Source organism: Malaclemys terrapin, chromosome 2 (genome assembly GCF_027887155.1).
Source record: "Malaclemys terrapin pileata isolate rMalTer1 chromosome 2, rMalTer1.hap1, whole genome shotgun sequence".
Taxonomy (NCBI): domain Eukaryota; kingdom Metazoa; phylum Chordata; order Testudines; family Emydidae; genus Malaclemys; species Malaclemys terrapin.
Window position 1 is genome coordinate 2,719,166 of NC_071506.1, and position 21,776 is coordinate 2,740,941.

Consider the following 21,776-nt stretch of genomic DNA (forward strand, 5'->3'; position numbering starts at 1 on the left):
CTGCCAGGCCTGCTTATTTCCTAGAGTCCCCCCTGCCCCAGGCCCATCACAGCCCCACCCTAGTCCTCAGCAAGGCAGAGAGTGCCTGGGAGACGCACCGTTTTATTGTCCATGGGGCAGATGGGCACGAGCCGTCACAGATCCCCTGGCACAACCAAGCGGGTGGCCTCCTCCCAGCCCCGTCCCCTCTCCCCACTCCTGCAGGGCAGGGCCGAGTGTGAGCAGGGGCGGCATGTGGCTGGGCTCTTTCCCACATGGGATCGGTGTGGGGCAGAGGGCCCTGTGGGGGGAGTTTGGGGTCCACGGCTGGGGTGTGGGGCTGAGCAAGCGATGGACCTGCCAGGGAGCCCCAGGCCATCCCTGTCCAGTGGGGCTGTCCCCAGCAGCGTGGGGGCAGAGCACTTGGGGCAGTTTGAGGGGGCAGGGCCACAGGACCTGAGCCAAGCCCCAGGGAGCGGAGTTGCGCTGGGTGAGCAGTGCTGCGGGAGGGGCGATCCTTGGGGCAGGGGAGGAGTGTCCATGAAATCTGTGTTTGGGGTGCCTGACCTGGGGACCCTCTTCCTCGACCCACTCCTCCTTGCTAGTCTGGGCGACCCTCGGGGGCGGGGGGGGGCTATTTCAGATGCGGGAGGGTGGGTGTGAACGGTGCCAGCCCTCTGAGTGCCCGTGCGGGGCCCGGGGTGTGGGTGTGAATGGTGCCAGCCCTCTGAGTGCCCGTGCGGGGCCCGGGGTGTGGGTGTGAACGGTGCCTCACCTCTGAGTGCCCATGCAGGGCCCGGGGGTGGGTGTGAACGGTGCCTCACCTCTGAGTGCCCGTGCAGGGCCCGGGGGGTGGGTGTGAACGGTGCCAGCCCTCTGAGTGCCTGCGCAGGGCCCGGGGGGTGTTGCTCTCCCAATAAATAGCACAAATGGGCACAGGGTGCTCTGTGCGGCGCCCGTCCCCTACCAGGGACCCCACCGCTGGCAGATGGTCCCCGGGCATCAGTAACAAGCAGCCCCCTCAGTCATGCCCATTGCTTGTTGCGCCGCTGGCCCCCTGGCAGCAGCCCCACCTCCCCCTGTGGGCTCAGGGCCATGGGGGGCCGGGCAGGAGTCACAGCAGGGTGAGGTTCTCCTCATACAGGGACAGCAGCAGCAGGATGGCCCAGCCCCCCAGCAGGCCCAGGTTGTGCAGGGCGAAGAGAAGCCAGGGCCGCTTGTCCTTCACGTTCATCATGGTCGGCAGCTGGAAAGGAAGGGGGGGGTTAGGGCAGGGCCTGCAGCCACCGGGCCCGATCCGGAGCCAGCCTGGGGCGCGTGGCCCCGGCTGCCCTTCTGACCTGGGGGGGGCGACTGGTCAGAGGCTACAGCACCGCCTGGCCCACAGCTCTCCCAGCAGTGCCCACCACTGACATGCAGCCACCTCTGGGGTGAGCCAGGGCAGCTGGCTCACGGCCACAGCACCACTGCCCAGACAAATCCCACTGCGGGGGGCCGAAGGGAAGCACCCACACGGGGGTCTGGCCAGGACAGGGGGCTAAGGCCCCAGCAGCAAAGTACCCGGCGAGCTTTGCTGAGTGCACGAGATCAGGGGCCTGCATTTTACGCCCCCTAGCGCTGGGCCGGCACACCACAGCCGTTAGGGACCCTGAAGGGAAAGCACCCCCTAGCAAGTCCCCACCTAGCTTTCTGCACCACAGCCCCTGCGCATGCGGTGCTGGGATCCACCCTGGCTGGGGAGCGGGCTTGCTGCACCCCCGCCAGCCTGCGGAGCTGGGGAGCTCTGCCGAACCCCCCGGCCGGGAGCAGGCGGGTGGTGCTCGTGGGCTGGACAGAGAGGGAGTGACAGGGCACGGAGGGGGCTGCAGTGACACAGGGGGGGTTCTGGGCTCCCCCAGGACGGCAGGGTTTACAAGGGGCCCAGCGAGCGCAGTCCTGGCCCCTGAGCCAAGGGGCCCTTTGTTCCCTTCTGCAGCAGGCCCTGCCCCCCCATCGCCAGGCTCTGGCACCCGCTGCGCTCTGCCCCCGTCACCTCACTGAATTCAGGGGAGAACTCTGTGCTAATGAAAACGAGGGGCACCCAGTCCTGAGGAGAGAGCCAGTGCTAGGCTCCCTCCCCCATGCCACTACGCCGACACCCCTCACTCCCGACCCGCAGCCCTGGCTAGCCCACCCCTGGGTTCCCCCCTCCCACAGCTCCGCCGACACCCCTCACTCCCGACCCGCAGCCCCGGCTAGCCCACTCCTGGGTTCCCCCCTCCCGCAGCTCCGCCAACACCCCTCACTCCCGACCCACAGCCCCTGCTAGCCCACCCCTGGGTTCCCCCCTCCCACAGCTCCGCCGACACCCCTCACTCCCGACCCGCAGCCCCTGCTAGCCCACCCCTGGGTTCCCCCCTCCCTCAGCTCCACTGACACCTCTCACTCCTGACCCGCAGCCCCTGCTAGCCCACCCCTGGGTTCCCCCCTCCCCCAGCTCCGCCGACACCCCTCACTCCCGACCCGCAGCCCCGGCTAGCCCACCCCTGGGTTCCCCCCTCCCCCAGCTCCGCCGACACCCCTCACTCCCGACCCGCAGCCCCGGCTAGCCCACCCCTGGGTTCCCCCCTCCCCCAGCTCCGCCGACACCCCTCACTCCCAACCCGCAGCCTCCTGCTAGCCCACCCCTGGGTTCCTCTCTCCCGCAGCTCCACTGACATCCCTCACTCCCAACCCGCAGCCCCTGCTAGCCCACCCCGGGCTCCCCCCTCCCTCAGCTCCACTGACACCTCTCACTCCTGACCCGCAGCCCCTGCTAGCCCACCCCTGGGTTCCCCCCTCCCCCAGCTCCGCCGACACCCCTCAATCCCGACCCGCAGCCCCGGCTAGCCCACCCCTGGGTTCCCCCCTCCCCCAGCTCCGCCGACACCCCTCACTCCCGACCCGCAGCCCCTGCTAGCCCACCCCTGGGTTCCCCCCTCCCCCAGCTCCGCCGACACCCCTCACTCCCGACCTGCAGCCCCGGCTAGCCCATCCCTGGGCTCCCCCCTCCCCCAGCTCCGCCGACACCCCTCACTCCCGACCCGCAGCCCCGGTTAGCCCACCCCTGGGCTCCCCCCTCCCCCAGCTCCACTGACACCCCTCACTCCCGACCCGCAGCCCCGGCTAGCCCATCCCTGGGCTCCCCCCTCCCCCAGCTCCGCCGACACCCCTCAATCCCGACCCGCAGCCCCTGCTAGCCCACCCCTAGGTTCCCCCCGTCCCGCAGCTCCGCCGACACCCCTCACTCCCGACCCGCAGCCCCTGCTAGCCCACCCCTAGGTTCCCCCCGTCCCGCAGCTCCGCCGACACCCCTCACTCCCGACCCGCAGCCCCGGCTAGCCCACCCCTGGGCTGCCCCCCTCCCAGACTCAGCTCTCAGTGGGACCCTTGGATTAGGGCTCGGACCTTTCCCCTCTGGCGAGCTGGGCGTGGGGGCAGGGCAGGGGTCAGTAGCCGGGGACGCCTGCGTGCGAGGCGCTCACCATGTCACAAAGGGCCACGTAGAGGAAGAGGCCCGTGGCCACGGTGAAGATCCAGGCCTGGAACTCCTCGCCCGTCGTCACCGAGAGCGCGATGTAGAGGCCGAGGAAGGCGGTCAGGGCACTGCTGAAGTTCAGCAGCAAGGCCTTCTTGACGCTCAGCCCCGCGTGCAGCAGGGCCGCGAAGTCTCCTGGCAGGGCGGGAACGAGACCACGTCAGGGGGGGCTGCCATTAGCCTGGGCTGCCGGTCACCCCCCACTACGCCAGGCCAGCAGGAGCCGCCCTTAGCCAGCCTGGGCTGGGCGTCACCTCCCCTGGACTGGCCCAGCCGGAGCCTGGCTGGCCTGGGCTGGGCCAGGAGTCACCCCCCAGCTAGCCCGGTAAGAGCTGCTCTGAGCCGGTCCCGGACTGGAGTCCCTGGGAAGGGCCTCATGGGGTCTGGGCTGAATAACCCCCCTGCACGGCCTCGGGGCGGCCCAGTGCGGCTGAGCCTCCGGCGACTCCCCACCCCCGGGGCAGCCGCTCACCGAGCTCATGTGGCAGCTCGTGGCACAGCACGGCCAGCGACGTGGCCAGCCCCGTCTTCCAGGAGGTGGAGAAGGCAGCCCCCACGGCCAGCCCGTCGGCGAAGTTGTGGATGGCGTCTCCGATGGTGATCATATAGGGGATCATGCGCTGCTCTGCGGAGCGAGGGGCAGTCAGGGCTGGGCCAGGGGCCAGTCCCCTCCCAATGGAGAGACCACCGCCAGCCTGGGGACCCCTACCCCACATACCCAGCCCCCCAGACCCAGCCAGCCCGGGGCCCCCTGCCCCAGACCCCCAGACCCCCAGCCCCAGCCAGCCTGGGGCCCCCTGCCCCAGACCCAACCAGCCTGGGGCTCCCTGCCACAGAGCCCCAGACCCAACTAGCCTGGGGCCCCCTGCCCCAGACCCCCAGCTCCAGCCAGCCTGGGACCTCCTTGCCTCACCCAGCCCCCCAGACCCAGCCAGCCCGGGGCCCCCTGCCCCAGACCCCCGGACCCCCAGCCCCAGCCAGCCTGGGGCCCCCTGCCCCAGACCCAACCAGCTTGGGGCTCCCTGCCACAGAGCCCCAGACCCAACTAGCCTGGGACTCCCTGCCCCAGACCCAGCCAGCCTGGGGCCCCCTGTCCCACCCACCCAGACCCCCAGGCCCAGCTTTTCAGGATGCCCGCCTCGTCCTGCAGAGTCTCATCCCAGTGGCCCTGGTTCCCGTTTCTGACAGCAGTGAACGGCGGATACTTTCAGGATGGGTCATGAAGCCCCGAGGAGCCACGTGGCCCCATGCAGGAAAGTCCTGCCAGGCCTGGTCCCTCTGCTGGGGCAGAACACTGCCAAGCCCTTCTCATTATGCCAGTGTGTGAGAGATAGTCCCTCACTGCAGACCCAGTGGCCTAATGGATAAGGCACCAGCCTCCGGAGCTGGAGATTGTGGGTTCAAGTCCCACCTGGGTTGGGGGTAACAAATATTTCTGCTTTTCCCAATCCGCTAAGCTGGGGGAGAAGCTGAAAGGTGTCTCGGGGTGGGGCGAGGGCACCAGGCAGGAGCAGCAGTCAGAAAGGGGAAGCCTGGCTGGCTCGCCCCAGAGCTGCGGGTAACAGGCTGTAGGGCCCCACCTGCCTGGTCCCCAGACACAGGGTAGCCCCTACCCCAGGGATTTCCTCAGCACCAGCCTTCCAGTACCTGAGCCGCTCCTTCCTCCCTGGCCTAGCCCCGCCACGTGGGGGTTGGGGTCAGAGGTCTGGTGGAGGGGTTCGGGGGCTGGGGTGGGGAGTTCATTGGGGGGTCTGGGGTTGGGAGCTGATTAGGGGGTCTGGGATGGGGTGGGGGTTGCTGGGTCTGGCGAGTGGCACGAGGGGCTCACAAGGCTGGGGCCTCTTGCAGGGCAGAGGCACTAAGTCACTCACCCCGGCTGCGTCTCCCCTGCCCCGTCTTTCTGAGACTGGCTTCCTCCGCGGTGACCTGGAGGAGGGAGGGACAGACAGGGAGCATGAGGGTTGGCCCTCACCCCGGGGAGCCCTCTGTTGGCAGCAGCTGCCTGGGGGTGCCCCGTGGGGCCCAGACCTTCACCTGAGTAGTGAGCCTGGGACCCCTGGCCACAGCCCCCCGCAAGGCCAGGCACAGCTGGCATGGGACACGCGCCCCGCTCCATCCAGCTGTGAGCCGGACGCAGGCACGGCCCCTGTTAGAGCTGCCCCTTAACCCCTTCACTGCCAGGCCGGCCCCAGAGCTGTGCCGGGCCGTGAAGGTAGCAAGGGCAAGGCGACATTCAGAGACGTGCCCACTGGGCTGTACCTGGTGCTGCCCAGTGGGTGAGGCCCACCTGGCTGGCCCTGCCCTGCAGCCTGCGTCATCCCCCTCCCCGCCCCATCCTGGGGGCTGGGCCTTACCAGGTCGGCCTGCGAGGCTCCTTTCTCCTGCTTCTTCCTCCTCTGCTCGGCCTGGTAGACTTGCAGGGACATGGCGTGGTCGTGCGGGTGCCCCCCGCCAGCCTCCTCCTGCCGGACAACACACACAGCTCACCCAGCGCCCCCCACGGCACCGACGGGGAGTGGCCCACGGGCACCTGCCTCGGGGGCGTGGCAGGTGCAACAGCCACCCGCAGCCCAGAGCACGGAGCGCCCGCGCCACCTGTGCCCAACAGGCACTGCAGGGAACGGCAGGGAGGCAGCGCCTGACGGGGTGTTGGCTGAGACGCGGGGAAGGGCCAGGAGATCTTTAACCCATTCCAGCAGCACAGCTCCCACTACCCCCACCCCCAGGGCATGGGGGGTCAGCGCTGACTGCCGGGGGAGAGCGCCCCCTGCTGAGTCCCCCGCCCCACTCCCCGCACCACAGCGCCCCCTGCCGAGCCCTGCTCCCTGCACCACAGCGCCCCCCCGCCGAGCCCCCCGTCCCACTCCCCGCACCACAGCGCCCCCCGCCGAGCCCCCCGTCCCGCTCCCCGCACCACAGCGCCCCCCGCCGAGCCCCCGTCCCACTCCCTGCACCACAGCGCCCCCTAGTGCTGCACTGGGGCATTGGGGTCAGTGCTGACTGTCAGGGGAGAGCACCTGCTTTTTCTGTGCCCCCCACCCCTCCAAAATACCCCACCTCCCTCCCCCATCTGCCCCCTGCCTCCCTCGTCCCCAGACCTCGGGCTCGTTGCTCCCCAGGACGCTGAAGAACTTCTCCAGGAGGAAGAAGACATAGATGCCGCCCAGCACGGCCAGCAGCTTCCAGATGGTGTCCCTGGTCCCGGCCTCCTCAGCCCCGTGCGCGTGTCCCTCGTCTGCGTGCGAGTGCAGGCCCAGGAACTGCAACGACAGCACGAGGGAGTCTCAGCCGAGGCGGGGGGGCTCGCTTGGGCATGTGGGGACTCCCCCTCTCTGCCTGCGCACTCCCCGTGTGTAAGCACACGCCCCTGCCAGTGCCACACACCCATGTGCATGCTCGCCTTCCCCCGACACTGGCCAGCACACACGCAGGCATCTGCACACTCACCTGCACTCACTCGCACGTGCCTATACGCATACCCATGTGCCCATCCATACATCCACATGCCCGCACGCACACCCATGTGCACACACTCCCACGCCTACATGCCCACATGTACACTCATGTGCACTGGCCCACGTGCCCAGGCACACAGCCCCCCGGGTGCTCACCCACGCCCATTTCCGAGCTGTGAGCGGGCCCAGCTGCTCACCTGGGGGATGAGGTGGAGCAGGGCGTCCCCAGTGAGTGAGCCCACGGCCAGGCTGACAAAGCCCTGGATGACGTAAGGGTAGGCGCTGGCGCAGGCGGTGCACAGGAGCAGGACGATGCCAAGCAGCGCGCACAGGCAGATCACCAGAGTGGCCAGCGAGCCATAGATGTACCCTGCGCAGAGAGCGGGTGTTACCCATCCCGGCCCGGAGCCCCGCACCGCCCTGCACAGGGCCGGACGTGGAAATCCCAGGCAGCCAGATGCCCCCGTCCAGCTCCTCCCCAGGCACTTGAGCCAGGAAGGAGCTGGGGTCTGCCCCCGCAGGGCACGGACACGGGAGAGGGCAGGGGCCAAGGCACTGTCCTCAGTCCCGAGCCGTTAGGGGCTGTGCCCCCGTGGGCACCGCCTCCCGCCCCACCCCCAGATGCTTTGAAATGGAGAGATGTCCGCACGCCCCGGGGGCTGCCCCTTGTTCTAACCCACGGGCACCGCCAAGCCCAGCCATGGGGCCCCGCACAGGAGACAGGGCCTCACTCTCTGCCTCGGTCAGTCGGTCGCCGGGCGTGCTCAGGTGAGGGACAGAGCAGGCCCCGCTGAGCTGTTGCTGGAGCAGGGCCGGGCTGAGGCTGGTGAAGTCCGGGCCAGAGATCCCTGCGTCGGGGTCGAGGCTGTAAATCTCCAGGAGGTCGCCGGGGCTCAGACACATCTGGAAACACAGATGGGGAGTTACTGACGGAGTTGGCGGCACCCAAGCCACGGATCTGAGCCCCCCGCGGCCCAGAGCCCTCAGCCAGGAGAGCGGCCTCTCCAGGGCTTCGTGCCGGCTCCAGCGACATGGATCCAGCCCACCCCCAGACGGTTTCCTGGTTCTCCGCCTGCCCTGCCCAGGTTCACTGCCAGCCCATGGACCAAGCACAACGCTCTTGCTGCCACACTGCCTGGGCTGGTGGCTCTTTGCTTCCTGCCCCGAGGGCTGTGGCTGCCCCTTGTGAACCAGACAGTAGGATACGACTCCGGCCCCAAACTCCAACGCGGGTGGGAAACATTCCCCAGGCCTCTGCCCAGCCAGGCTACTGCCAGGCGGTACCAACGGCCCTGAGAAAGCCTGTTCTCAGCCCTGGGAGGCGAGGGAGTCAGGACTCCTGGGTTCTGTGGTTCTGGGGCTGGGGACAGCCTCCCACTAGGGGTTGTGGGGAGAGCAAGTGAACTGGGGTTAGGAAGGAGAGAGCTGGCCGCGTTTCCGGCGGGTGGCTCGTGATGGTGGGGGCAGGGGGCAGCAGCTGGGGCTCACTTCCGGTTTGTGTCTCTGCTTCAGGGCTTCAGCCGGCCACCGGCGGGGTCAGGAAGGATCTTCCCCAGTGTATTCTGGGAGGATTTATCTCCTTACTCTCAAGCACTGGGAATGGCCATGGCTGGAGATGGGGCACTGGGCAGGGTGGGCAAGGCCAGTCCCTTTCTCTGGCATTTGGCTGGCTGGTTCTTGCTCACATGCCGGGGTCTGACACCCCCACATGTGGGGTGGGCAAGGAGTTTCCCCCAGTCAGGCTGGCAGGGACCTCGGGGTGTTCCCCTTCCCCTGCAGCGTGTGGGTCACTTGCAGGATTAGCTGGGTGTAGCTCACTGGGACATTGCCCTGCCGTTGCGGTCCCTGCTGTGCTCTGCCTGTGGGCTGTGGTGCATTGGCCACGTTTCGGCTGCGGGGTTCGCCTGGGGGTGCTGGGGGCCTGTGACACTCAGGAGGTCAGACTCTGATCTGGGCCCCTCTGGCCTTTAACCCGATGATTCTCCAGATGCCCCTGCCCTGGGTTCCGGGTCCCTCGGACTGCCGGCATGGGGACAGCTGTAGCCCCGCTGCCTACCGTGTCCCAGACGAGACTGGCATCGTCCGGCTCCCTCTGCCCGGGGAGGCTCCGGGTCAGCCGCCTGGCCGTGTCGCTGTGGTGCGCGTCCAAGTGATCGCCGGGGGCTGTGTGGTTGCCGGGGCGCTGGCTGTCGTGGGGAGCTGACGTGGGCTCCTCGTGGTGATCGGTGTGTGCTTCGTCGTCATGGTGATGGTCCGTGTGTTCGTCCTCTGGCCCCAAGGCCAGCTGGCCCATCAGTGCGGTCAGGCCTGTCACAGGCCAAGCCCGTCATGCCCGCTCCCAGCCCAGTCGCCCCTCGGCAGGAGTGCCCCTTCCCCTGCAGCCCCCCGCCCAGCTCCATCACTGCAGCCTCCTGCTCCGTCCCCCACCCCAGGGCTCACCCCCTGGGCTCAGAGTTGGCTGGGGCCCAGGGATGCTGGCGCACAAGCTGCCCAGAGCTCCAGGAGTGGAACATCCCGGCTGCTCCCCCCGACCCTGGAGAGGGCACTGCTGCGGCAGGGGCTGGGACGGGGCTTTGCAGGAATTTCCCCCTCTGAGCCCGGCTCCCCCGGGGCGAGGGGAGAGCCCAGCCAGGCTGCGGGGGAGCCCAGCTCTCTGGCCTGCAATGGGGACACTGCAGCCTGCGTGACGCCATCGGCCTGCGGGGGGGCGGAGCGGGGCTGTGCCCGGGGGCCTCTCGGAACCAGCGCCAGCCCTGGCAGGGACCGGGCTCGTGGCCGTCCCTGAGCCTGCCACCGGAGGGCACCCTGCTCACACCTGGAGCCAGCAGGTGGCACACGGCCCGGTGGCAGGGAAACCCGTGCCAAGCACCTGCTGGCCACGGAGCTGTAGAGCCGCAGGACCCATCGCCCTGTGCCAGCCTTTCCCAAGGGGCAGGGGCTCAGCAAAGCCCTCCCCCAGTGGCCTGCTGCAAAGGATTCTGGGGCCCTGCAAGGAGGAGCCAGGTGTGGGGGGTACCGAGCCCTCGGTTACCCCCAGCCACGGCTGACCTGACTCACCTGCCAGCGTCAGGTTCTGGGACTCGTTGCCGTAGCGACGGAAGATGTACCCCAGGAAATAGTGGGGGGGCGGCAGGGCGTGGAAGCAGTCCCCCAGCAGCACGTGGTACGTGACCGTCACCAGCACCCGCCCGGCCACGTCAGCCGCCACCCGGCCGGAGACCGCGGTGCTCTTCTGCAGGACGTGCTCCGCATCCAGGCACGGCTGGGGGGGGGAGAGGGCTGATGAGAACGGCTCCCAGTCCCAAACCAGCCCCACCTCCGCCCCGTGGGTCTGGGCTCCCCCAGTCACCATGCGGGAGAGTGTGGGGTGGATTCGGCGGCGTGGGGGTGGGACACTGTCACGGAGTATTGGGGGACTCAGGGCCCTGCACCCCCGGCTTCCTGGGATTCACCATGACTCTCAGCCAGCCAGTAAAGCAGAAGGTTTATTTGGATGAAAGGAATACAGTCCAAGACAGGTCTTGCAGGCACAGACAACAGGGCCCCCCTCAGTTAGGTCCAGCTTGGGGTCCCAGGGCATGCCAGCCCACCCCCCTTTGGGGGGTCAGAGCCATCTCTGCCTCCCAGCCATCTCTCCAGCCTCCTTCCAGCCTGCTTCCAGCACTCCCCTCTCCGCGACCCCTCCCACAGCCTTTGTTCAGTTTCCCGGGCCCCGGAGTCACCTGACCTCCAACCCCCTCCTGGGTTCTCATATTACAAGCTCAGGTATGTTCCCTTGGGCAGATTCCCATCCCCCGATGCAGACCATCCTAGTCACACTCCCCTGTCAGCATTCCCACACCCCAGCAAGAACAGTCCCAGTTCGTCACAGACACACAGGGGAAGGAGAGTGAGAAAGTGCCCCCCAAGAGGAGATGAGTCCGGGCACTGCAACAGTCTCTGGGAGCTGTCCTGTGGCTTGGGGGGCACAGGCCTGGGGGTCAAGACCAGCTCCCCAGCTAGGGGTGTTGGAGAACAGCAGCAGCTGACATGCCTGATCCAGGCCCCCCATCAATGGGATGGGCTTAGAAATACCAAACGGGGAGCTCGGGGGGTGGCCGTCTCCTGCTTTTCTCAGCAGCCCGGAGGGCTGGAAGCTGCTGGGCGTTTGCGCTGCGAGTCTCCCGTAATCCCCTGACTCCAGGGCTTGGAGCTTTAGGACCCTCCCCCAGGTACCGCGAGACGTGCCCTAGAGGTGAGATCTGGTGATTCGGGGAGCAGGGCAAGGTGTTAGCGTGACAGCGACAGATCAGGGTGTCCCATAGGCTCCCGGGGGGACCTCAGCCCCTTTCCCTACACAGGGTTCGAGGGGGGGGGGGGGTTCGCAGCTGGTGGTTTGGACACCCCCACCGGGCTCTGCTGGCCAGTTCCAGCCTTAGTCCCAGGAGCTGTTTGCTAACAGGTGGAACCAGCCAATTTCCTCCTTGGCCGCAGTCCCAGCTCTCTCGCCAGCAGCCCCGGCAGCGCCACTTGGCTGGAAAGGGCCCGGCTCACGCGGCTGCCTCGCTCCAGCTCTCGGGTGGCCCTTGGCACCACCCAGACTGTCCCACGGCCCTGCCTGCGCTGCTCCGGGGCAAGGCGACCGGCAAGTGACGCGGGCAGCCCGGCTGGGACCCGGTGGCTCGAGTCAGCAGGGGTGATCGGAGGGGGGGTGACAGACTCCTGGCCCCATCCGCACTCCACTGACTGGCACAGGCCTCGTGCGCAGAGGGCACTGGGCCTGCAATGGGCCAGGATCCCGGCACACAGAACCACTGGGGCACTCGGGCCTGGCGGTGAGCGCTGGTGTTTTCAGAGAGGGACTCTAAGCTGGCAGCACGGCCATGCCACGGGGCTTGCATGACTTGAGTTTAATAGTCAGTGCTGGGGGAGGGGGTTGGGGGGACAGAGAATGGGACTGTACACAAAACAACTCAATCGACATCGGCTGCTGGTGCACCAGGGAGCAGAGCAAACCTCCAGAGCACCGCACCCAGCTTGTGCCCAAAATGTTGTTAACATCCCGACTCCAGCGTGTGGCCACAAAAATCCAGCCTAATCCACTGGACCAAAGCCGGGGGCGAGTCCTGTCTCCTGCCCACAACCCGCAGCAAGAACAGCCCATCGCACGGCTGGACGGTGCTGGCTTGTAACTAGTGACCCCACAGTTATAGTGACGGGCTTATCTGTGACGTCACTGCTCCAAATTCCTGTGCTGCTGCTTATAGACCCAGCACTGGGAAATAGACCTCGCCTCGTTACTCAGAGTGCCACCCCTCAGTCAAAGTCCCAGACCCAACCTCTCCAGGCCCATGCTCCCCACTCCATGGGGCTAAAGCCCCGAGCCTAGAGGTGAAAGTGAGCCGGCCCTGTCCAGTACGGCATACCAGCAAGAGCCAGTACACAGCCGACCACGCCAGCAGGGGGCAGCTTCCCCAGGCCGGCAACTTAAAAGGACCCAGGACTCCCAGCCGCCGCTACTCCAGCCCGAGCCCCGGGCCCTTTAAATAGCTGGGGGGGCCCCGGGGTAGTGGCGACGATTTAAAAGGGCCGGGCGGTGGATGGGTCAGGGGTTCTCAGGGGGGCAGGAAGTGGGAGGGGGCGGATAGGGGGCAGGGGCCAGGCTATTTGGGGAGGCACAGCCTTCCCTACCCAGCCCTCCACACAGTTTTGTAACCCCGATGTAGGGGGCAGTAGTGACACACACCGGATTCCCCAGCAGGGAGCAGTCTCACACGCACACACACACACACACACACACACACACACTCACTCTTACCTGGTGCCTGTCTGCGTCTCTGTAATTCTCCCGCATGCCTCCCAGCAGCTCCGCCACTTTCTCCGCCGTGGGCCCCGCAGCGGGATTCCCGCTGGAGAAGCTGGTGAGGAAGGCCCCGGCCTCGGCCACCCACTGGCCGCCCCTCACTGCAGCACAGGTGGCCGCGGGGTCTGTCAGGTAGAGCAGCACGCCGGCACCGAGCTGCGGGAGCTCCGTAGCCGTGAGGTTGGCGTCGCCCGTCCCTGCCTTGCCCACGAGCGTGAAGACATCCGGCACGGAGATGCACTGTGGGGAGAGGGGCAGAGCTGGCACACACCACACCGCACTGAGACCCGGCAGCCTCTCGCCAGCAGTGACAAGCTGGGAATATGGCCTGGGGCCCGCAGAGCCACTGGACGCCTGGCGTGCCCTGCCACGCCTGCCTCGGCTCAGGGCTAGGGGTAACTACCCCGATCCAGCTGCGGGGTGGGGAGCCCCTCGAGGTGACGTGTGGCACTGGGCTCAAAGGGGACATTTCACCCCAGCATCAGACCTTGGCGCCCTTGGGGCAGTGAGCCTGGGGCCCGAGGAGCTGGGATCCCCAGCGGCTACCCTGCCAGTGCCCGGCTCCGGGCTGTTGCTGTGTGAGCTTCCAGTGAGCAGCAGAGAGCTGGGGAAGGGTCTAGGCCAACGGTTTCCAACCTTTCCCATCCCAGGACCCTCCCCTGAGCCCTCAGCCCCCTTGAGAGGGACAGGGTGGACCCTGGGCACCATCCCTGGCTGAGCTCCCCCTCGGAAGCATCAGAAGGGTTCTGCACCACGGGCGCTGACAGCTGGGCCGATGGTCTCACAGTCGGACACCGGACATGGGCACCCGGACGTGTGGCCGGATTCTGGGACATGCTGAGCACCCAGCAGCTCTCGGGGGCGGTGGGTACCGGGGACCCGTGACCAGCAGGCCGGTTGTGTTTGCCACCTCATGCCTTGGTTTCCCCATGTCAGGTGGGGGTAAGGCTGGGCTCGCTCGCTCCAGGGAGGTGGCGGTGAGCTCACACACCAGCTCTTGGCGGGCCCGACGCACTGACACACCCTTCAGTGACACGCAGGCGTGGTCGTCCCTGGGACGTGATACTAGGACAGGGCCAATGGTGTCCAGGTCAGGAAGGGACCCTACTGATAACCCAGTCCCAGGGTAGCCCTGTCCTAGGGGAGCGTTTGCCTCTTATCTACCCTTCAGCAGCTCTTATCAGGCGAGCGTGGCTGGCCGGGGGTCCTGTGCGGATGCAAAGCACCCAGTCCCAGGCAGCAGGGAACGGCCAGCTCCCTGCATGCTCCAGCCAGGGGTCAGTGGGTTCATCTCCGGTGCAAAACACCGCCCTCCCCAGGGCAGCCAGTCTCAGAGCCCGATCTCCAGCCTCGGGCAATGGCCCTGTAGCCGCGCCAGGCTTGGCTGGAGCTCGGGCTCTGAGGCCCGAGGAGGGGGGTGAGTCTCAGAGCCCCAACTCTGGCTATTTTGAGCACGGTGCTGTGACTCCCAGGCTGCAGGCTCGGGCTCTGAGACCCTCTGCCACGGGCCCGGGGTTTGCTTGTTTGCTTTGCAGTGTGGACGTACCACGGAGGGGGGAGCGTAGGCAGCTGGGCTGAGACCGCGTCACCCAGGCAGGCAGCGTCTCTGGGTCTGTGCTGGAGCCTGGGAGAGACCCGCGGGCAGTGCCCGGCCTGCAGCTCACAGCCAGCCCCGGGCGATTGAGTCCCCTGCTCCAGCTGAGGCCCAGCCCCGAGGAGGGGCCAGGAAGAGCCGTCCCACTACTGCAGTAAGGGGGCTTCTGCCTTCCCCAGACGCACGGGGATAGCAGATCCGCCCGGGGTCTATGGCTCCCCTGCAAAATAACAACCGCGTCCACTGCGCATCCCCACTGCACACACACCCCTACACACTGCACACACACACATATCTACACACTCCACACTGCACACATCCCCTGCGTGCACACACTGCACACCCCCACTGCGGGCGCACACACCTACACACTGCACACCCGCACTGCACACACCCGTACCCACTGCACACACACACCTACACACTGCACACACACACACATATCTACACACTGCACACTCCACACTGCACACCCCCACTGCGGGCGCACACACCTACACACTGTGCACCCCCACTGCACACCCCACACTGCGCACGTACAAACTGCACACCTCCACTGTGTGCACCCCCCCCCACGTACACACTGAGCACCCTGCACTGCGCACCCCACAATGTGTGTGCACACACATGTACCCACTGCGCACCCCACACTGCATACAAATGCACATAGTGCACATATGCTACACACATATACACACACACTGCAAACAGTGCACACCCCACACGTGCCCAGTGCACACACGCTGGACACAAGGGGAGCATGCAAACACAGAGTGCACGCACGCACACACACACTGGGCGGAGCACAGGCCCGATGCCCCCTCCCTTGCCCCTTGGTTGGCCATGGACACCCGTGCGAAGCAGGCATGCCAGGCTCCCGCTGGCAGCAGGGAGGGGCGAATTCTGAGCCTTGCTCCCTTGCAGTGCAGGCCAAACTCCCACTGACTTCCTAGGGGATTTCCCTGACCAGAGACTGTCCGGGATTCGAACTAGTCAATGGTAATATTCTGAGTCACCTCAGTAACTGCAGCCCTGGACAACAGCCGGAGCCCGCCGGGCGCAGCTGAGACGTTCGCAATAGAATCGAGGCCACAGGCTGGCTCTGCCCTGGCAGCCCCTTGGCGCTTGCCCCAGCCCCCTGTGCAGGTCCCCAGCTCCACCCCACCCCTGCAGACCGACCACGGCCAGTCTGGGCTGATTCTGCTCACAAGGGGCTTGAACTGCCTGCTCCCGTCTACACTAGTGAACACTGGGCTGGTGCAGGGGGGGCCCCGGGGAGGAACCTGCCAGGGAAACGGGGCTGAGAGTCCGGTTCTGTGTCTGGGGAGAGATGCCCTGTGTTTATGGCAGGGGAGTATGGGGTTAAGTGATGGCAAACTGTCAGGAACAAAGGAGCTGCCTCCCTGCCCCTCCCGGTGTGGGTGCCGGAGCTGGCCTGGATCCCAGCCACCAGCCGGGGCAGCCAGGAGATCCTCCCACCCCTGCCCGGCACATGCTAGCGCCAGTTCTGAATGCACCGGCTACGCCAGGGCTCCCCCATCCCTTGGGGAGATGCTCCTCCGGCCAGAGCCATCCCTGCACGCCCCCTCCCTTAACATCTCCCCCTTGCGTCGCACCCCCGCGTCCTCCCCCCCGGACGGGGCGCTCCTGCCGCGGCCTGGCCGCGATGCCCCGGCTGGGAACCTGCCGTTCCTACTGCCTCGGCCCCTCCCGCCCGGGCTGGAGTTTGACCCAGTCTTTGCTCCCGACCCGCAGAGGAAGGAGGGGAGCGAACCGCGCCTGGCTGCGGTGTTACCTTTTCACACGGCACTGCTGGGCACTGCACACGGGCCGCCAGGATACTTAAGAGGGAGTCCAGGGCAGCGTGGGGCAGAGAGCCTTCTCCCGACGCCAGCAGGGCCCACACGCTCTGCAGCACCTGCTCCTGGCTGGGCGCCGGCGCCCCTCGCCCCGGGCACACAGCCCCCCCCAGGCAGAGCAGAACCAGGGGCACCAGGAGCGCCATGGCAGTGTCCTCGAGGCCCACGCTGGCTCCGGCCAGGCTCCCCGGGGCCAGAGAGCCAGAGCTGTGGGGAGCAGTGGCTCTAATCCCGCAGGTATTTGCTGTTGCTGCCTGTGATTGGCTCAGGGTGAGATTGCCTCGGGTTAACCATTCCACAGAACCCGTCCAGCTCTGCGATAGGGGCAGGGCAAGGTGGCTCCGAGTTACCCAGCCCAGCCCATTGTCCCGCCGGGGAGTGGCGGGGCTCTGCTCTGCCAGGAGAGCAGAGGCCGTGCCCGCTCCAGCATCGTCAGCAGAGCTGCCCCCGCCGGGAGGAAATGAGCAGGCAGGACCTGCTCCGAGGCTATTGCCCAACACGGTTCCAGCCCCGGCCCTGGAGACGGGACAGTCATTCGCCCAGCGGCCCCAGCTCCTCCACGAGGAAGGGAAGCCCTGCACGGGGCAGACGCATGGACGACAGGCTCCTGGTCCCTGCTCCACCTGGGCCAATCCGTTCCCCTCTGTGCCTTAACTCCCTCCCCCGGAGGCCAGCCCCCGTCCCCCCATGGGAACTGTGAACAGCAGGGGTGGTTCTGCTGGAGACGGGCACTTCGCTCTGCTCTGGCGAGCCCCGACCCTCACACCGGCCTCGTCAGCCCCAGCACGCACCGCAGACGGGGAACGGGCTCCCGGGGGAAGTGACTCACGCAGGGTCATGCAGTGAATCAATGCAGAGGTGGGGCTAGAAGCCCTGACGCCACAGCCCTCTGCTGTAACCACTAGGACCTGCTTCCCTCCCAGATCCAGGAACCCCCTGACTCACCCTTCCTGTGGCTCTAACTGCTAGAGCCCACTCCCCTCCCAGAGCTGGGGATAGAACCCAGGAGTCCTGGCTCCCAGCCCCCCTGCTCTAACCCACTAGACTCCACAACAGATTCTTTAGTGTCCCCACGTGAGGGGAGAGGAAGGTTCATTCTGGGCTGGGGCTGGAAGGGTCCCCCATGTATCCCGCTCAGTGGCGCTGGAGTCGGGGGGCCCATGCTCCCTGGAGGGAGGGTGTGTTGTTGAGGGGGCACCAGTGGACCGGGGGAGTGGGGCTGGGAGCAACGCGGCCATGTGGACAGAGCAGGGCCCAGGGTGTAGTGAAGTCCCACTGAGCTCAGCTGCCCTGGGTGCTAGCGTCGGAGCCGTGTGCTCTCGGCAGGGCAGCGGGAGCCATGGCTCTCGGGCTGGAGCCCTGGATGCTGCAGATACAAGCACAGGCCAGCGCTGGAGCCGGTGGGAGGAGGCGTTCCAGCCGCACGCAGGCCTGGCCGTGCAGCAGGGCGACACCGGCAGGACAGCGGAGCTGTTAAAGAACCGTACTGGGGAGCGAGGCCAAGACACCACTGCCTGGAGCCTCCCAGCATCCCGGGGCCCAGGGGCCCAAGGGGGAGGGGACAGCCCCCATGTTACTGCCTTACGCACAAGGGCTGCTCCGGGCTGGGCCAGCTCCTAGCACCAGCGCAGCAAGCAGGTACCTGGGACGGACAAGGGGAAGGGGCGGCACGTCGGTCTCTTCGGCGGCAATTTGGCGGCGGGTCCCTCTTGGAGGGAAGGACCTGCCGCCGAAGAAGAAAGCGGCGCGGTGGAGCTGCCGCCGATCGCGGCTTTTTCTTTTTTTTCCCGCTGCTTGGGGCGGCAAAAACCCTGGAGCCGGCCCTGGCTCCGGGCAATCTCGGGGAGCTGGCAGAAGCCCTAATTCCAGACCGGATAGTCGGCCCCTGCGGGAGCAGCTGCTCCAGGACGATGATCTCACATTAGACAGATGCTCAGCCGTGGGGCATGCAGCCGAAGCCTCAGGAGAAGGGCTGGAAGCCCAGGGGGGCAGGACAGCCCCAGGAATACCTGCAGTGAGATCCCAGCAGAGGAGAGCAGGTGACAGGTTCCAGCCGCCCTCGGGAGGAAGAATCCATGTGCATGACTCAACTTCATGAAAGGGAGAGCAAAACAACCATCTTTTGTCTTCTTTATCCTTCCACAATTGTCCGTCTGGTGTCGATGGGCCTTCCCTCTGGGGCAGGACGTGACACCTTGCACTGGAGCCAACACTTCAGACTGGTTAATGTCTCTCTCCTGCCTGACGGTCACAGAGGCTCCCAATCCAACCGCTCAGATATTCCCTTACACTAGGCCAGTGGTCCCCAACCTTTTCGTGGCCAGTAGCACATTCATGTTTTCAGAAGAGTGTGGCGGGCGCCAACAATTTTTCAAGGCTTATTTTGTATTTGTACATTAAATAATAAGAAAAACATCGTATTTAATTTTACATAATATATGAATCCAGAGAGAAGAGAGAAGCTGGCGAGAAGCCGCAAAGACAGAGAACACCAGTGCCCGCAGACCCGGAGTACTCTGTCCCCAGCAGGCATGGGGCCCCGGCTTCTCTCCCCTGCTGGGCACTAGGCGGGCGCACATAAATGCCCCAGCGGGCGCCATGGCACCCGTGGGCACCGCATTGGGGACCCCTGCACTAGGGGATACAGATGTTAGACGTGAGATTAATGCCGGCAGGATTCAATAACGTCTAAACATTAAACACATTCTTAGAAGCCTAAAACCGATCTGAACAATTCCAGCGGGCAGGTGAGCCAGGCCAGTTCCAGCAACGTATTTGTCGGGGTTCCCTTGAGACATGGCGACTTTGGCGTGGGCTGGCACCTGGTCTGCCAGCGTCAAAACCCACCCAAGCACCAGAAGGGCCACCTGGGGTGAACATAACGCAGACGACATCCTCCATGCAGGTGACGGGAGCAATGACACAGACACGGAACGAGACCGTGACTGAAAACGACCAGCCTTTTCTACAGCGATGCGGGGACAAGAACCTAAAACTCAGCCCAGACAAAACGTGACCCGAACTTCGTGAGGTGACGGGCCTTGCTCTGGGCAGAGGGACTGCTAGATCAAGACAGTCAGAGACATGCCAGCTGCAGTGGATGTGACGGGGCAGAGCGCTTCGTAGGAATGCTCGTGTGATGGTCGCCCTGTTCTGTTCATTCCCTCTGGGGCACCTGGCACTGGCCGCTGTTGGAAGACAGGGTACTGGGCTAGATGGACCTTTGGTCTGACTCAGTCTGTCCGTTCTTATTGATCCATTTTCTGTCCAAGTTCTGACCATCCCTGGCTGCAGGGACGGCGCCCGGATGCCAGCTCACAAGGCAGGATGATATCGGATGCCCCTGTCCTGGAGCACCACTGCCACCCCCGTGTGCTGCATGGGAGAAAGGACTGGCTGTAGCTCCGCTGAGGGAGCAGAGTCCCCACAGGCTCTGAACAGGGGTGCCCCAAACAGAACAAACGCTGCTGGCTGTGGTATTTGGAGGGGAGAGTGACGCTCTCCTTGGGGAGCCTCTGTGGTACCCCTCTCTCTGCCTCAGGAAGAGAGAGTTTGGCTGGAGCTTAACATGTGTGACAGCCCCTGCCACACCAGTCTGTCCACCTCGTCAGCAAACGCCTCCTGTCTAACCCTCGTCTGGCCGGCACCGTTCAGTGAACCCGCTGTAACGATGCTGCCTTTGGCGGGACCCAACTGAGAGCATCAATTCAGGACAAATTGCTCAGAGCAGGGCAGTTACAGCCCAAGGCTGGAGTTTATTTATTATCAAGGCACCAAACCAGCCAAACAGAGAGGACTTCGGTCTCACCCCACTGGCTAACCAGAAGTCATATGAGCAATTCTCTCAGATACTCCAGTTCCCAGTATCACCACCAGCATCACTTCTTATGGGGATGACTGGGTATGAAAACCAATACCCCGATAAAAGAAAAAAGGTTCTCCCAATCCCAAAGGACCAAGCCCCAGACCCAGGTCACTATACCAGTCAGATCTTACCCACAAATCACGCTGTTGCCAATCCTTTAGAATCTAAAATTTAAGGCTTATTCATAAAAAGAAAGAAATGTAGATGAGAGCTAAAACTGGTGAAATGGAATCAATTACATACAGTAATGGCAAAGTTCTTGGTTCAGGCTTGTAGCAGTGATGGAATAAACTGCAGGTTCAAATCAAGTCTCTGGAACATCCCCAGCTGGGATGGGTCATCAGTCCTTTGTGTAGAGCTTCAGTTTGTAGCAAAGTCCCTCCAGAGGTTAGACGCAGGATTGAAGACAAGATGGAGGGGTTTCCAGGGCCTTTTATATCCTCTGCCATGTGGAAGGACCCCTTTGTTCTTCCTGTAGAAAATCACAGCAGCCAGGTGGAGTTTGGAGTCACATGGGCAAGTCACATGTCCATGCATGACTCGGTTCTTTACAGGGAGAGCAGCCATTGCTCACATGCTACCTTGAATGTTCCCAAGAAGGCTCCTCAGATGTGGATTGGCGTCTCCCAAGGTCCATTGTCAGTTAAGTGTTTCTTGATTGGGCACTTAATCTGAATCGTCCCTTCTCAAGAAGCTGGCCAAATGCTTCACTGGTGCTACTTAGAATCAAACATACTGAGATACAAGTACAGAGCCAATATTCATAACTTCAAATACAAAAAAGATACACGCATGCAGATAACATCATGATAACCAGCACATCACAGCCTTTTCCTGGACACCTCACTTGACCTCCTTTGAACAAGATTTGGTGCAACTCTAAGACCTCAGTTGCAACAATGAGCGAGAGAGCCCGAGACAGGGCAGGTTACAAATCAAACGGAAATAACACTCTTCTTGGGGACTACACGTTCCTTATTGCACGTTGCGATCTAGCCGCCTCCAGAACCAGCCCCTCACCGGGGTGTTGGGCCCCCGTTGGCCGCCCCTGGGACCAGCCCCTCACTGGGGTGTCAGGCCCTGGTTAGCCGCCCCCAGGACCATCCCCTCACCGTGGTGTCAGGCCCTGGTTAGCCGCCCCCTGACGCACAGGCACTGATGAGGTGAGGGGCCCAAGCCGCTAACAAGGGTGGCTACTCCTGCGTTCCCAGCTTACCAGAGGGTCTGGTACTTCTGGGAATGGTGAGGGCCCACCTCAGCCAGCGTGACCACATCCTACACCTTGTGTGTGCAAGGTCACGCCGGTGAGTACTCCTCACGATGGAGTCTCCCGTGCGATACCAGATCAAACCATGCCTGGCTCTGTCTCCGTGCTGGATGAGGGACAAGGCGCCCCAAGAGGACTGTCTGTTTACAGCTGGATGAACGACCTGCCTACCTGTTACCAAGGATGGGAGACCAGCTGCAGCCAGGATGGAGACATGCTGAGAGGAGATGGCCGGCCCTAGAGACAGGCGCTCCTATGAGGAGCCGGCCAGAGACACCCGACGGAGGGCACTAATGGAGTCGTGGGGATGCCAGGGACTGGGTCAAATTTGGTGACTGCACTGAACTTAGGGGTTCTCA

At 64.8% G+C, this 21,776-nt stretch overlaps 1 protein-coding gene and 1 non-coding gene across 3 annotated transcripts; one reads left to right on the forward strand and one right to left on the reverse strand.

The window, feature by feature from the left end:
* Positions 1-128: 128 nt before the first annotated feature.
* Positions 129-16,797, reverse strand: SLC39A4 (solute carrier family 39 member 4). 2 transcript variants are annotated; one of them, XR_008444055.1, is made up of 13 exons: positions 16,222-16,797; positions 12,788-13,072; positions 10,048-10,252; positions 9,047-9,297; positions 7,722-7,893; positions 7,188-7,360; positions 6,634-6,795; positions 5,890-5,997; positions 5,407-5,461; positions 4,008-4,160; positions 3,483-3,670; positions 804-1,225; positions 129-754 (listed from the first exon to the last, which is right to left on the reverse strand). XR_008444055.1 is itself a non-coding variant. In XM_054020386.1 (12 exons), the coding sequence occupies exons 1-12, from the start codon at positions 16,429-16,431 to the stop codon at positions 1,094-1,096; spliced, it is 2,094 nt and encodes a 697-aa protein (XP_053876361.1). In that variant the 5' UTR covers positions 16,432-16,797; the 3' UTR covers positions 129-1,093. The 2 variants fall into 2 exon arrangements, 1 of the variants encoding a protein (XP_053876361.1); XM_054020386.1 differs by having other exon boundaries at positions 129-1,225.
* Positions 4,882-4,954, forward strand: TRNAR-CCG (transfer RNA arginine (anticodon CCG)). Its single transcript has one exon. It is a non-coding gene; the product is annotated as a tRNA-Arg (tRNA).
* Positions 16,798-21,776: the final 4,979 nt, after the last annotated feature.

What these genes read in the sequence shown, in the direction of transcription:
- SLC39A4 (XM_054020386.1), bottom strand. Translation starts at nt 16,431, where the DNA reads ATGGCGCTCCTGGTGCCCCTGGTTCTGCTCTGCCTGGGGGGGGCTGTG. An exon ending in TGGGGAGCAACGAGCCCGAG is followed by an intron (nt 5,998 to 6,633) that starts GTCTGGGGACGA and finishes GTTGTCCGGCAG; the next exon opens with GAGGAGGCTGGCGGGGGGCA. An exon ending in GAGCCTCGCAGGCCGACCTG is followed by an intron (nt 5,462 to 5,889) that starts GTAAGGCCCAGC and finishes TCCCTCCTCCAG; the next exon opens with GTCACCGCGGAGGAAGCCAG.